The sequence below is a fragment of the Somniosus microcephalus genome, chromosome 1 (genome assembly GCF_052327205.1).
Source record: "Somniosus microcephalus isolate GS21.2 chromosome 1, FLI_Smic_1.0, whole genome shotgun sequence".
NCBI lineage: Eukaryota > Metazoa > Chordata > Chondrichthyes > Squaliformes > Somniosidae > Somniosus > Somniosus microcephalus.
In genome coordinates, this window is record NC_140987.1 from 247,518,873 (window position 1) to 247,533,307 (window position 14,435).

Here is a 14,435-nt window from a genome sequence, read left to right on the forward strand (position 1 = left end):
CCTCCTCAAAAGGTGGAGGGTCAGGGCCCATCAATCACTAGTGCCTGTCAATAACCAGTTAGCAATTTTCCACCAGATCAACTCTGCAGTGGTATCATTAACAATTTTTTTCCACAAGTTACTTAATCTTTTGCAACAAAAAACAGCTTTTACACTGACTTTCAGGGACTCATCCCCTTTAAACTGCTCGACTTTTACTAGTGCCTCCAAAGATCTACAGCATATTCTTCAGTAGCAGAGATGCTCTTCCACCCAAGAGGATGGCTCTTAATCATTAACTAATTCTCGTTGAATCCTTACAGGCTTATATACTGGTTTTCCCAGCAATGGAAAATGGAGACACATCTGATGGCATTACTTGTTAAATCTGTGAGTTATCTAGTTAATTAAGACACAGACTAATTAATAACAATCAAAAACAGGTCTTTACTGGTTGGAGGTAGGGACTATTCTGAATACAAGATTACTGCACAGTGCTTATATACCGGTGTGTTCACCCCCGGTATTACGTCTACAGCAGCCTGAGAAAGTAGTACATCTCTTAAGGTGGAACAGGCTTAAGCTCTCTTAAGGTGGAACAGGTTACATACACAACACTCCTCCCTTCTTAGCTTTATAGTCATCCCCCCCATTTAACATAACGTAATAACATATATACATATATAACTTCATGTTTAACGTAACATATCACAGATTCAGTCTCTGCGGAAAACAGTTCACAGATTCAGTCTCTGTGGAAAACAGTTCACATTGCTGGAGTGACTCATTCAATAGTCCTTCCATGGATTTAACAGTTTGAACTTCCGAACTGAATTGGCTCCGTTCGGAGGGACCACGTGTATGATCTGGTAGAGGTAATAATGGTTCAGATGGGTCATCTTCTGTTTCGACTTTTCCTTTTCTGCTTCTTGGAGACTCTCTGGGCTCCACTGTCAGCTGCCAGCTGCATGCGCAGTTCCTCCTTCTTTTCCTCCTTTTTCCGTAGTAGAGCCACCTTCTCCCGATGTTCCGTAGACTTTCGGTGCTCCTCCATGATTTCTGTATGGTGGGAGTCGAAGTTACAAGTTGGGCAGGACAGGACATAGTAATATTCGGTGTCGTCCTGATCTAGGCCAGCGAGAGGGTCTTCTATTTCCTCCATACCCAGCTGGGCGTTAGCCAGCTTTTGTTCCAAGTCCAGACATCTTTCCTGAAGAGACTTCTTCATGCGTACCTCTTCATCCAGCTTTTTCTGGGCTTTCAGCAAGTCGTTTACTAATGACCTCATTTGAGATTTTACTACTTCAACTTCTTTTGGAGATTGATTGATCGGACTATTCAATCCCTCTACCGGAGCAGCTGTTTCAGCGGTCTGTTGTTCTACGTTGACGTGAGTCAGCGTACTTTTGGCATCCAAGGGCTGCTCTGTTGCAGTCATCTCAGTCTGTGTTGCCACCTCAGCTCTTCCAATAACCTTTGAGAGCTCCGAACCCCTTTCGTTTGAATATTGAAGTTCGTGTTCAAGTTTTTCCCATTTCAGAGTCCTGTCCTTCAGCATATGCAGGAGTTGGATGACCGTTAACTCCTCTGACATCAGACGTTTTGTGTGCTCCTGCTCCATTTTCTCCATCAGCTGCTTCTGTTGCCTTTCCAGATGTTCCCACTCTATATCAAAGAACTCTTTCGTCGCATTCATCTCTTGCTCAAAACGGCGAATCATTTGTTCTAATTGCTGTTGCAGTTTGAAATGGAGTTGAGTTCGAGCCCGGTGTCCCTCAGAAATGTGCATGTCAGTAGACTGGACAGACTCAGAATTCTCTATCTCAGTGGAATTCTGTGCTGAAACTTTGTCTTTTGCACACGGGTTGGTCTTACCATCATCAGTTCCAGAGTCTGGGTTGATTATGTTCACCGAGTTCTCACTCGTTATTGTTTGTAGGAAATGCCAGTCCATATTCATTTTCCTAATCCACTCCCGTCCTAGTAGTGGAGGTCCTCCTTCAGATATCACATATAAGTCCATTATTTGACTGTCTTCGCCCTTGTGGACCACTGCAACCTCTATTTTCCCGATGGGGTACACTCTTTGCCCCGTGTATGTTTTCAATATAATCCCCGTATCCTGTAGGGGAATATGTTGGAATAACTTTCCGTAATCTTTCTTATTTATGACCGTCAATGCCGATCCAGTGTCCAATTCCAGTTTTACTTGGACTCCTTCTATCTGAAGAGTGACCCAAATTGTCTGGAGGTCTGCACCCTTACCAGCGTTGAGTACTCTTAAGCTAGCCAGTTCATTACAGCTTAAGCTAGCCAGTTCATTACTGCTAGCGTCTGAATCGGACTCCTGTTCGGTCACCTTGTGTACCTTTGCGTATTTTCCTTGCGGTGACTTCTTGTTGCTGGTCTTCTTCCCTGACCTGCATACTCTAGCTATATGTCCAAGCCTACCACAAGTTCTACATTCTTGGTTTTTAAACCAACACTGGTTCTGATCATGCGTTGTCTTTCCACAACGATAACATTTGCCAGAACTCACACCCAATTTGTGTGCACTGAGCTCCGGTGACCGTAGCTGCATTACTGCCGTGCCTCTCGCTGCGGCTTCGTGTGCTGCTGCCATAGTGACCGCCTTCTCAAGCGTCAGCTCATTCTCCTCGAGCAGTCGCTTTTGTGTATCCTGTTTAAATAAACCACACACAAATTTGTCTCGTAGTGCATCTGTCAGTCCCGTTCCAAACTGGCAATATTTCGCTAATTTACGCAATTCCAGCAAATATTCAGCATTGCTTTCATGCTGTAGCTGCCTTCTGTCGTAAAATTTAAATCGTTCCGCGAGCATCAGCGGCGTGGGGTTTAGATGATCTTTCAGGACAGTAACAATCTCATCGAACGTCTTATCCGCCGGTTCATCTGGTGATAACAGGTGTTTCAATTGCCCGTATGTCTTCGCACCCATTAAATTTAATAATGTTAGTGCTTTATCAGCCTCACGAATTTTATTGGCCTTACAATAATTTTTAACTCGTTCAACATATATGGCCCAATCTTCGATGTCACTATCAAAGTTGCTAATATTCCCGTGTTTAGGCATTGTAGTACTTTATCAGATTTGCAATTTCTCAGATGTTTTTTTTTTAACTGCTATCCAAGATGGCGGCTTCCCGCTCTTGCCGTTGTCCTCCGCCCACAAAATGGCGGTTTTCCCGCGCTTGGCGGTCTTCACCCGTCCCCCGACGCCGTCTCCCTTCAGCCCCCGAGTGCGGCCCTTATCTTCGCCGCGATCGCCCGAGTGCGGCCCTTATCAGCGGATGCGATCGCTGGATCGCGAAGTGGCTCCCGACCGAAGCGGCTCTCGGCCCTTATCTGGAGATGCGATCGCTCTCGCGGCTCTCGGCCCTTATCAGGAGATGCGATCGCTCTGTTGAAACGCCTCCCGCTCGAAGCCTCTCGCGCCCTATTCCTCCGGCTCCCCCAGCCCCGTTCGTGCGGCCAACGCGGTCGACTGCCTGTCGCGTCGCTGCCCGGCTCAGACAACGGCTTACCCACCACCAAGCTGGAGAAGAAGCTGACGGTCGCCGATGGAGGCTCCGAGGTCAGGATGTCTTCCAGTGGGGTGGAGAGGGTGGAAACCTCTCTGCAACGTCCTGGCTGTGGACGAAGCTGCCGTGGAGTGACTGCCGCAGGGTCCGAATCAGACTCGTCGCCAGTGTTAAATCTGTGAGTTATCTAGTTAATTAAGACACAGACTAATTAATAACAATCAAAAACAGGTCTTTACTGGTTGGAGGTAGGGACTATTCTGAATACAAGATTACTGCACAGTGCTTATATACCGGTGTGTTCACCCCCGGTATTACGTCTACAGCAGCCTGAGAAAGTAGTACATCTCTTAAGGTGGAACAGGCTTAAGCTCTCTTAAGGTGGAACAGGTTACATACACAACACTACTAACATCAGAAATGCACTGGATATCGAGTGTTTGGATTGAATGCTTCCACCATGCACTGTGCTTGAATGAATCCGTTGCACTACAGGGAATCCCCAGCTACAAGTTCCCGTTATGGCAGGGGACGTCCATATATCAAATGCACTTGCAGTGATGGAGGGGACGATCACTGACTGCAGCTAATATACTAAATTCATCCTTGGTTACCTGATTAAAAGGCTATCTGGCAAAACTAGCACTGTATCTTGCTGAACTAGCTGCCTGCAAGTCCATGAAGTGTAAGGTTTCAAGAGACGGTGTCCTTTGACTTCTTGCCCAAAACTTTGATGAGCCTAGATAACCCAAGAGAATGTGTGCAGTATCTTCCTACGCTAAAGAAGTCTTCTGTGACCAATGCACACAGAGCTGTGTATCATTCATCTTGTGCAAGCTCTCCACCTTTGATGATGATTTAGTTTTGCACACTAAGTTTCTCCTACATTCCTTTTACTCTAGTGGATTTTCCCCTTGTAGGGAATACCGGATTGGGAAATGGGCAGGATTGGACCTTCTAAACATTAACAATTCTATGAAATAAAATTACAGAAATAGTAAGCACATCAGACAAGTAAGAAGGGATGACACACTGAAAGATGGGAACTAAGACTCCCTTGCAAAGTCTGATCTCCATTGAACTGCATTGGAACAAGGGGAACAGAATGAGCATGTGTGCCATATCCTGGGCCAATAGCGCAAATTGTACAAGTGTTCAATTTTATAATCTATTTGTTTTTGCAATTCCCCCCCCGCCACGTGTCTAAGAGTTCAGTTGTAGTGACAGAAACATTGTTATAAATTAAATATAATGGGGTAGATTTTCAATATACTGCTAGCTATAAAACTGGCGCTGCAGATTAGCCATCCATTCTAGAAATCACCCAATGTTCACACAGGTGGTGTCTCCAGCGGGCAGCGTCTAAGGCCAGTTTTACACCCAGGCAGCAAGCTGAAAATCACTCTACCCCATAATCTCCAAGTTAAAAAGTGAACAGTAACAAAAACACTGGGAAAAGAAAATAGACCACGTGAAGACCAAAGAGGAAACATGATTAAGCGGGAAATAAGAATTCGCAAAAAAGAAAAAGCTATGGAATTGTATTTCTCAATTTTTAGCAAAATGGTGGTAAAAGTATAATTTATAATTATTATAAAATAATTAGTACTTTCCTACCACCAAATTTAAACAATGGCTGTCTTGTTACTCTATCAGAAAAAAGTCATGAAACAGAAAAAGATGATACAAGAATATATTCAGGGAAATAATAAAAGGGGGCAAAAGTAAAAATAAATAAAATTAGGACAATATACATGAGAAATTGAAAGATAAAAGTCCACATTATTTCTAACAGGAGTGAGACTTGGCATTTGCTCCTCAATTTATACAAAATATAATTTTTGCGGTTATTATTGGAAAATTAGGCTAAATTCAATATGCAGCTGAAAATAAATTGTGGGGACTAAGAAAACATATGAATGTACTTCCTTTTCAAAAATAACTAAATATTGTGATGCAAGCAATTGTTTACACTTGACAACTGGTAATTAATTTCATTATTTTAAATTAGAATCTCCCTCTTCTTTTGCGTTTCTCCCAAAGGACAGGCAGGCAAGCAAGCAATAGCCTCTGCCAATACTATAGCACAAGCATTAGGAAATGCACATGCTCTGCTGTTGGGCCAGCACTTGCTGTCCAATAACTCAGTAAAGATTGGCAATTAGTTCTGGTAAATCAAGCACCATCTTCCAAAGGTAAAATACTTGTTAAAATGTTTACATTCTTGCCCCACTACTATCGTCACATTTCAATCATGTATTAGCCATAAATATCAACTACAAAAGTTTGACCTAAAGGAAACAAAAAGGGAATGGAGCATTAAAAGTGTCTGAAATACAGAAATACAAATCAGGAAAATGTAACATTTTAGACAAATGAAAAATTCAACTTTTTTTTTTGCATGCCCCAGGATGTGAACATCCAATCCACCGTGATGTCAAAGGAACATAGGAACAGGAGTAGGCCATTTCGCCCCTCGATCCTGTTCCGCCATTCAATTAGACCATGGCTGATCTGTATCTTATCTCTATTTAACCGCCTTGGTTCCTTATCCCTTAATACCCTATTCTAACAAAAATCTATCAATCTAATTTTTGAAATTTTCAAATGACTCCCGACCTCAACAGCTTTTTAGGGAGAGAGTTGCAGATTTCCACTCCCCTTTGTGTGGGGAAGTGCTTCCTGGCATCAGCCCTGAATGGCCTGGCTCGAATTTTAAGGTTGTGCCCCTTTGTTCTGAACTCCCCCACCACAGGAAATAGTTTCTCTCTATCTACCTATCAATTCCTTTAATCCTCTTAACACCTCAAATAGATCACCCTTCAATCTTCTATACTCCAGGGAATACAAGCCGAGTCTATGCAATCCATCCTCATAATTTAACCCTTTTAGCCCCGGTATCATTCTGGTGAATCTGCACAGCACCCCCTCCAAGGCCAATATATCCTTCCTAAGGTGTGGTGCCCAGAACTGAACGCAGCACTCTAAATGGGGTCTAACCAGAGATTTATATATCTGCAGCATAACTTCCACCCCTTTGTATTCCACCCACCTTGGTCATCCTGCCTAGAATGCATTTCAGGAGGAAGAAATAATGCAGCACCAGACGACTCCTCCTCACAACATCGCAGTATATTATTTATTGTGCTTTGCAAAGCAACGAGTCTGAGAGTAAACTACAGAAAGTTGCCATCTTTTAAACATTAGCTCTTGTACTCCTTTAAGATTAAGTTTTGTGCATGTAAATTGTGGAGTTCAATCATATGGTAAGTCAAGAGGAAAAGTTACTGTGCTACAGATTTCAGAAGCTGGGAAAGATCTCCATTGCCTTAAAAGTAATAATATTGTACAAAGATGAAATGATAATGGGATCATGTTATATTAACAACGAGACATGTGTGATTTCTAATATAATATTTTCAGTTGGTTTTCCACTTTACAGTATTAATTTTTTAAAAGCTATGGGTTTTAAGTGAATGAATTTAAATGAACACGAGGCCCATGGGGTACATTCCACTATGTGACTTGTTATTAAAGAAAATTCCATGAAGTCAATGCAGATGAAAGCATCTTGTGAAATCCTACCCAAGAGCCCCTTCTCATACCTTTACTTTGGAGTCAATGTCAGACTTCTCTTCCTTCCACTGGGCTGCTTGCTTCTTCAGGTCATTTACCAGGTCAGAGCAGCGTGCGCTTAATCCCTGCTTTTCTTCCTCCAGATTTTTCAGAAGCAGGCTGGTTTTCTCCTCGCCCTTCAGAGCACGTTCCTTAGCGTCCTGTGCAAGTGCACCAAACAGTTCAAATAACAAATGTGAGAATTAACAAGTAAACATTTTTTTCTAGCTTTGTACACACAGCAGCCCTAGATAGTTGACATATGAAGTCACCTGTTGGCTCTTTTGGTCTCCTTTCATGCAGGTAGAATGATCATATTTTACTTGAATGACAGCTTTGATGAGAACACATTTACAAGAGCCCATTAATTGATCAAACTGCCTTTGATGCTGTCCCCAGCTATTCTTGAGACCCACAAAGACACAATCTTTCAGGCACTGGCCTTATCAATTAATAATGTAAGTCCCATCAGAATCTAATTAGGAGAAGCCACATCTTCACACTCCTATTTCTTTGCTCCGTTTCCATCATTAACTATTTATCTAGAAAGTTATAAGGGTAAGATTCTTAGCTTTTAAGATGCATTCTCAGAGTTTTGCACACAGCATAAAACCACAAGGCTTTAAAGTGCCTCAAGGCCTAAGGCACTTTCCCTTTAAGCATGTCATTTAAAATGTCACAAAGCAGCTACAACGTCAGCGACTGGGACAAAACAAAGATTTTGCCAAATCTGTGATAGGAACTGTTCTCAAACATTTTCGAATACAAATTAAACAAGAATAAATTCTACTGAAAACTCTGAGCAATGGCCAAAATCATTATACTGTGATGTGGACAACTCCTGTTAAAACAGACAGCAAACTGACGGTGAAAACATGGTTGCATAGTACACTGTTAATTGCAAGAGCTAAAAAAAACTCCCAAAACTTGAAACTGGTTGGTTTTGATGCACGAGCCACTGTACCTTATAATCGCGGCTCTTAGTCTTGAGTTTTTCTTTCAAATCGGATACTTCCTTCTGCACTAATATAATGTTGTCATCTACAGCAATTTTCCGCTGAATTAAGTTGTTTATTTCCTTCTGTTGGCATATAACCTGCTGTTTGAGAACATTAAAAAGAACATGGGAGCATTTTAAAATGAGATCAGGCTTCACTAATGACAGTCATAATATTACTCAAAAATTAATAATTAAAGAACAAGCTTTTTCAAATCAGATTTGCCCTTGGTAAGAGTTAGTGGGTCTGTGACACTATGTGCTGCTGACACCTTCAAATGTAAATTGATACAGCACAGAACTGAAGTTTGTGCGGCTTGCTTGAAAAAAGTGTTCAAAAATGAAACTCTTCCCTAAAACATAAGGGAATTATCTTTATTCTGCTATTGAAAAGCTATGTGTGACTGTTTTGATGAATTCTGGACACTGGAGGAACTAAAGTATATTAAATGTGTTGTTACATCATAAGTAAACACGTTCATCAACTATTTAAGTGCACCCGAGACATACAAAAGTACTAAATTATGTCACCACGTTTTACTAATGATCAGTTAATTGCATCTGATCTGTACGCTTCAATGTGTTCCTCTTAGTCTATAGAAGGAAATTTTAAAATATCTTACGGCCAGAAAGGACACTTATTTTGTTGTATTTGTTTTACCAATGAAACCTGAATTCAGATTTTAAAACACAATTTATTTGAAGTCCATATAAACACTTAGGACTTGGATACAGGATAAATCTACACATTTTGTGGTGTTTTTTGTCTGAAGGCTGCTCAATGTTAACCAATTGTTGAATAACATGCTCATAATATAGAGCATTTTATCATGTCTCTCAGAAATGACTCAAAGCACGTCACTTTCAATGAACTACTTTGCAGAGCAGTGCAGTAACTAATTATAGAGGCAAAATACTAAACAACAGATCTATTTTTTCCATGCTGAATAATACCACATTTAATGCATAAAAACTAGTTTTTTTAATACAAAAACATGCGGGATAAAAGGTGGCCTGATCGTCAAGGAGTTTATCCAGTGTTTTGCTAAGCCATACTGAAGATTCGATCCCTGGCTTCTCTCAGATATCTGACCCTATCCAGGAAGGAACATCGCCACTGTAATTAGCATTGGCAGCCCTGGGTCAAAGGGCACTAAAAACAGACAGTGTTCCAGGTCTTGGTCACAACCCAGCAACCGCTCTGCTGGAAGTGTGGATGGCAGGCGAGGACAAGATTGGGGTTGGCTGTACCCCATGGAGAAATATGGTTGCGACGCCTATGGTCAATGCTCACACGCAAATAATGGTCACTTGAACAGGAAAAACTATCACCAGTGGAACTCTGGACCCAAACAAAGAGTCAATACCTTCAGTAAGGCAGGGAGAAAACTGGCATAAAATATTTAAGAAACATATTTAAATATTTTTTCAATTTAATTTTAATGAGGAAAATTATAAATGTGAAGGATGTTTTTACGATCCCATGACTATGTGAAACCGTTTTTTTCTTCTCTATGACAGTATTTGACCTCATATTACAAATCCACTTAAAAAAAATGATAATTGCAACCACCAAAATACTATCCTAATAATTTGTCATAATGCTAGTTTAAAGGGCAGCAGCTTAATAAGAACCTTAAAACAATTTAATTCCAGAAGTAGCATTGCAACTCGTTAGTGTATTATTTGCGCACAAGGTCATCATAGCAAAAACTATGTACAATTGTTCTGGTTTTTCTCCTATCTTAAACAAATAAAAGGTTGCCCAACAGTTCTCACAAATCCTAAACTCGATATAATTTGGAGGTTCAGGACTCTAACTATAAATATTACATACAAATTGTGGCTGGAGAAAAATGACTGTACTTCCATCCTACTTTTGACAATCTTTCCTGATCTATCAACTGCAATACAAAGGTGAAGGTTGTCAACCTATTTGTTGTTGCAGCCTCAAAATTAACATTTTTTTTAAAAACTGCAAATCTCCCTCTTTTTATTGTATTTCCTCTGCTTTATTCTTGCTTCACCTTGAACCACACACTATCTCCAACCACAAGCTTATTCTGACAACCTGCTCCCAGGCCCCTGACACTGCTGCAGTGCAACCAGGCACCAGGGGCTGCCTAAAAGCAGTCTCAGGTGATTCTGCCTCTAATTTTCCATTCAAAGCTTCCCCAAGATTGTAAATCACCATTCTCAGCTGCACAACATAAGGGATCATGAACAGAAATCCATGTCCTGCCACTCCATGTGAAGCTCAGGCACAGCATCACTGCACCACCTCTAACATTTCTTTTAAATGTTTCAAGTTCTAATGAGTCACAAATCTAGAATCAAAACTAGTGTGACAAATTATCAAAATATAACGTGGAGCCAAGTTCATGCTAGTTATAAGGAGTAAGATTAGCTGGAAAGTAGCTACTGTCCATATAACACACACACATTGATTCCACATATGTAGCACAAAGGCTATTAAACAGCAAAGCAAAATGTTAACAGATTAGAAGAGTCAAATGTCACTATAGTTTGAAAGATATTGAAAATGTTAAATTACCTGGCAACATGATTTGGAGTGGCCTGGTTATCTACCAAATTAATTCCCCCCCCACTTTTTCCTTCACACAAAAGCTACACTCATCAGTTTATGCAACTGATGTGCTTAACATTTATTACAAACAAATTTATTAACCCTATTACAAAGATTCTTACGACCTGCGTGTGGTTGAAATTTTGAAATTTACAAGTTAACCAAAAGGTTCAATCTGATTGTGATCAATATGCCATTCAACTTACAGCAACCTAATATTATATATATATTTGGGGGTAATTCCAGTTTTTCTTTTACTCAAATGAAGAATGGAATAAATTATATCAAAATATATATCATTCAATTCAGAAGGGATTAAAGGTACAACATGCATTTTAAACAATGATTTTCATTTCACTTTGGTTTGTTGAGTAACTTGGAAAACACAATTGTATTTTTGAGATTTTGAAAACACCTGTAAAAGATTTAAAGGTAATGCTTAGGGACATAATTAATTGCCATGGGGGAGAATTACTTAAAAGGTTTTTGAAAATGCTGGTTTTATCCCTATTTGGATCAAATTTTATACGGTAATCTAGTGGGAGTTTAATACCGATCGACAATGTGAGTCGAAGATTTTGAAATGCAGATAATGAGGTAGACAAGTAATATTTTATAAACCCAATAGGGTTTTCTTGGTTGATAAGGATTAAAAAGTTAAGAGGTGCAGGAAAAAAGCTTAGTGTTTGGAATTTAGTGTGCACATCAACACAAAGCTAATTAAATAAAAATTCTTAGATGAAATAACAGGAGTCATGTCAGAATAAAAGTGGCATCCTGCAATCATACATCTGTAAATTGGTCTTTCTACAGAAATCAGATTGTGAACAAAAACTGAATTAGAAAAATAAGACAAGAGCAAACAATTTGACTTGAGCAGGTATTTAATCTAATTGCATTGCCACGGTCTAACTTTGCATAGATACATTCCACAGCACCTCATTTAGCACATCACATAAAACCTATCCAAATAACATTTTTAAAAAAGCATTGAAAAATGAACAAAGCTTGCAAAGTACTCTGTAAAATCAACAATATGACTACCATACTGCCCTAATGATCAAAAACAAGGACAGTGGGCTGGACATATGTTGCCACACACAGATCAAAAGGTACTCTTACATTGCTGCTGAAAACAAAAAACCTGGCAAGTGCCACAATTTCAAGCACTAACACACCATTTTAGTAAGTGGTAAGATGAGCTTTCAAGCCCATGAGCTCCCAATCTCAGACACACACACACGGGATTTTTCCACAGGGAAGAAGGAAACATGGAGAGGGAGTCAGCTTGTTCAACCTTATATGCCTCGTAATTAGACGCATATTTCCTAACTTAGCATGTACTGCATTGTTAGACTCATTTAGAGTTTCCGCTTTGGGTGCAATCGGCAATTCGGGCACAAAATCTGCTGGTATTCCAAAGCAAAGTTAGGGTTCAAGTTTCCGCTCAAACTAATTTGCATAATCACAAACTTAAAATCTTCCATGAACCAGAGCAATCAGGCAATGTTTTAGAACGTAATTGTTTATTTTTTTTTCCCTTGCATTAAAAAATATTCTTTGATATATTTAAGAGTGCAGTTTTATTAAAACAGCTGAAAATGGGTTCATCACAAAAAATAAGCATTTTTACTAAGTATCTAGTCCACCACCTGTGAGCAAACCGATTTTAAATAACTAAAAATGACTCTTAAAAAAAAAAGTATACAGAACCATTTACAAAAGCAAAATACTGCGGATGCTGGAAATCTGAAATAAAAACAGAAAATGCTGGAGATACTCAGCAGGTCAGGCAGCATCTGTGGAGAGAGAAACAGAGTTAATGTTTCAGGGCGATGACCCTTCGTCAGAACTTTTCATCGACCTGAAACGTTAACTCTGTTTCTCTCTCCACAGATGCTGCCTGACCTGCTGAGTATTTCCAGCATTTGGGAGGCTACACTAAAAGGTATGAAGATGGACATACAATGGCTAACATTCAAGGAAATAATGCATAATTTGCAATAAACATATATCCCTCTAGGGCATAAAAACCCAAAAGGAAAAGTGATCCAACCATGGCTAACAAAATAAATTAAAGCTCGTATTAAGTCAAAGGAGGAAGCTTAAAAATTGCCAGAAAAAGCAGTCAGCCTGAGGATTGGGATCTTTTTAGAAATCAGCAAAGACGGACCAAGAAATTGATGAAGAAAGGGAAAATGGAATATGAGCACAAACTAGCGAAAAATATAAAAACAGATTGTAAAAGCTTCTATAGGTATGTGAAAAGGAAAAGACTGGCAAAGGTAAATGTAGGTCCTTTGCAGTCAGTCAGAGACGGGAGGATTTATAATGGGGAATGAGGAAATGGCAGAGAAATTAAATAAATACTTTGTTTCTGTCCTCACGGAGGAAGACATAAAAAACCTCCCAGAAATACGAGAAAACCAAGGGTGTTGCGAGAATGAGGAACTTAAAGAAATTATTAGTAAAAAAAACAGTACTAGCAAAATTAATAGGACTAAAAGTCGATAAATCTCAAGGACCGGATGATCTACATCCTAGGGTTTTGAAAAAGGTGGCCATTGGGATAGTGGACACATTGGTTGTCATCTTCCAAAGTTCTATCGATTCTGGAACGGTTCCTGCAGGTTGGAAGATAGCAAATGTAACCCTGCTATTTAAGAAAGGAGGGAGAGAGAAAACGGGTAACTATAGACCTGTTAGCCTCACATCAGTAGTTGGGAAAATGCTGGAATCTATTATAAAGGATGCAATAACTGGGCACTTAGAAACTAATAGTATGATTGGGCAGAGTCAACATGGATTTATGAAAGGGAAGTTCTGTTTGACAAACAGTTCTTTGAGGATGTAACTAGTGGAGTAGACAAAGGGGAACCGGCAGATGTAGTATATTTGGATTTTCAGAAGGCCTTCGATAAGGTCCCACACAAAAGGTTGGTGAACAAAATTAGGGCACAAGGAATTGGGGGTAATATACTAGCATGGATTGAGAATTGGTTAATAGACAGAAAACAAAGAGTAGGGATAAACGGGTCTTTTTCAGGATGGCAGGCTGTGACTAGTGGGGTACCGCAAGGATCGGTGCTTGGGCCCCAGCTATAATGATTTGGATGAGGGGACTAAATGTAACATTTCCAAATTTGCTGATGAAACAAAGCTAAGTGGCAGTGTCAGTTGTGAAAAGGATGTGAAGAGGCTTCAAGGGGATCGCGACAGGCTCAGTGAGTGGGCGAGAACATGGCAGATGGATTATAATGTGGATAAATGTGAAGTTATCCACTTTGGTAGAAAAAACAGAAAGGCAGAGTATTTCCTAAATGGTGAAAGATTGGGGAATGCAAATGCTCAAAGGGACCTGGGTGTCCTTGTACATGAGTCACTGAAAGTGAATGTGCAGGTGCAGCAAGCCATTAGGAAGGCAAATGATATGCTGGCCTTCATTACAAGAGGATTTGAGTACAGGAGTAAAGAAGTCTTACTCCAATTATATAGGGCCTTGGTAAGACCACACCTGGAGTACTGTGTACAATTTTGGTCTCCTTACCTAAGGAAGGACATACTTGCCATAGAGGGAGTGTAACGAACATTCACGAGATTGATTCCTGGGATGGCGGGACTGTCGTATGAGGAGAGATTGAGTAAACTAGGCCTGTATTCTCTTGAATTCAGAAGAATGAGGGGATCTCATTGAAGCATACAAAATTATTATAGG

The 14,435-nt window shown here is 40.0% G+C and overlaps 1 protein-coding gene across 1 annotated transcript in view; it reads right to left on the reverse strand.

Moving 5' to 3' along the window:
• cntln (centlein, centrosomal protein) overlaps positions 1-14,435 on the reverse strand; it is a 477,268-nt gene that overhangs the window by 382,589 nt on the left and 80,244 nt on the right. Inside the window, exons 5-6 of the mRNA XM_085991655.1 lie at positions 8,101-8,235; positions 7,127-7,297 (exon numbers count right to left, since the gene is read on the reverse strand). Of these exons, the coding sequence (XP_085847781.1) occupies positions 7,127-7,297; positions 8,101-8,235 (306 nt within the window). The remainder of the gene's footprint in view (positions 1-7,126; positions 7,298-8,100; positions 8,236-14,435) is intronic.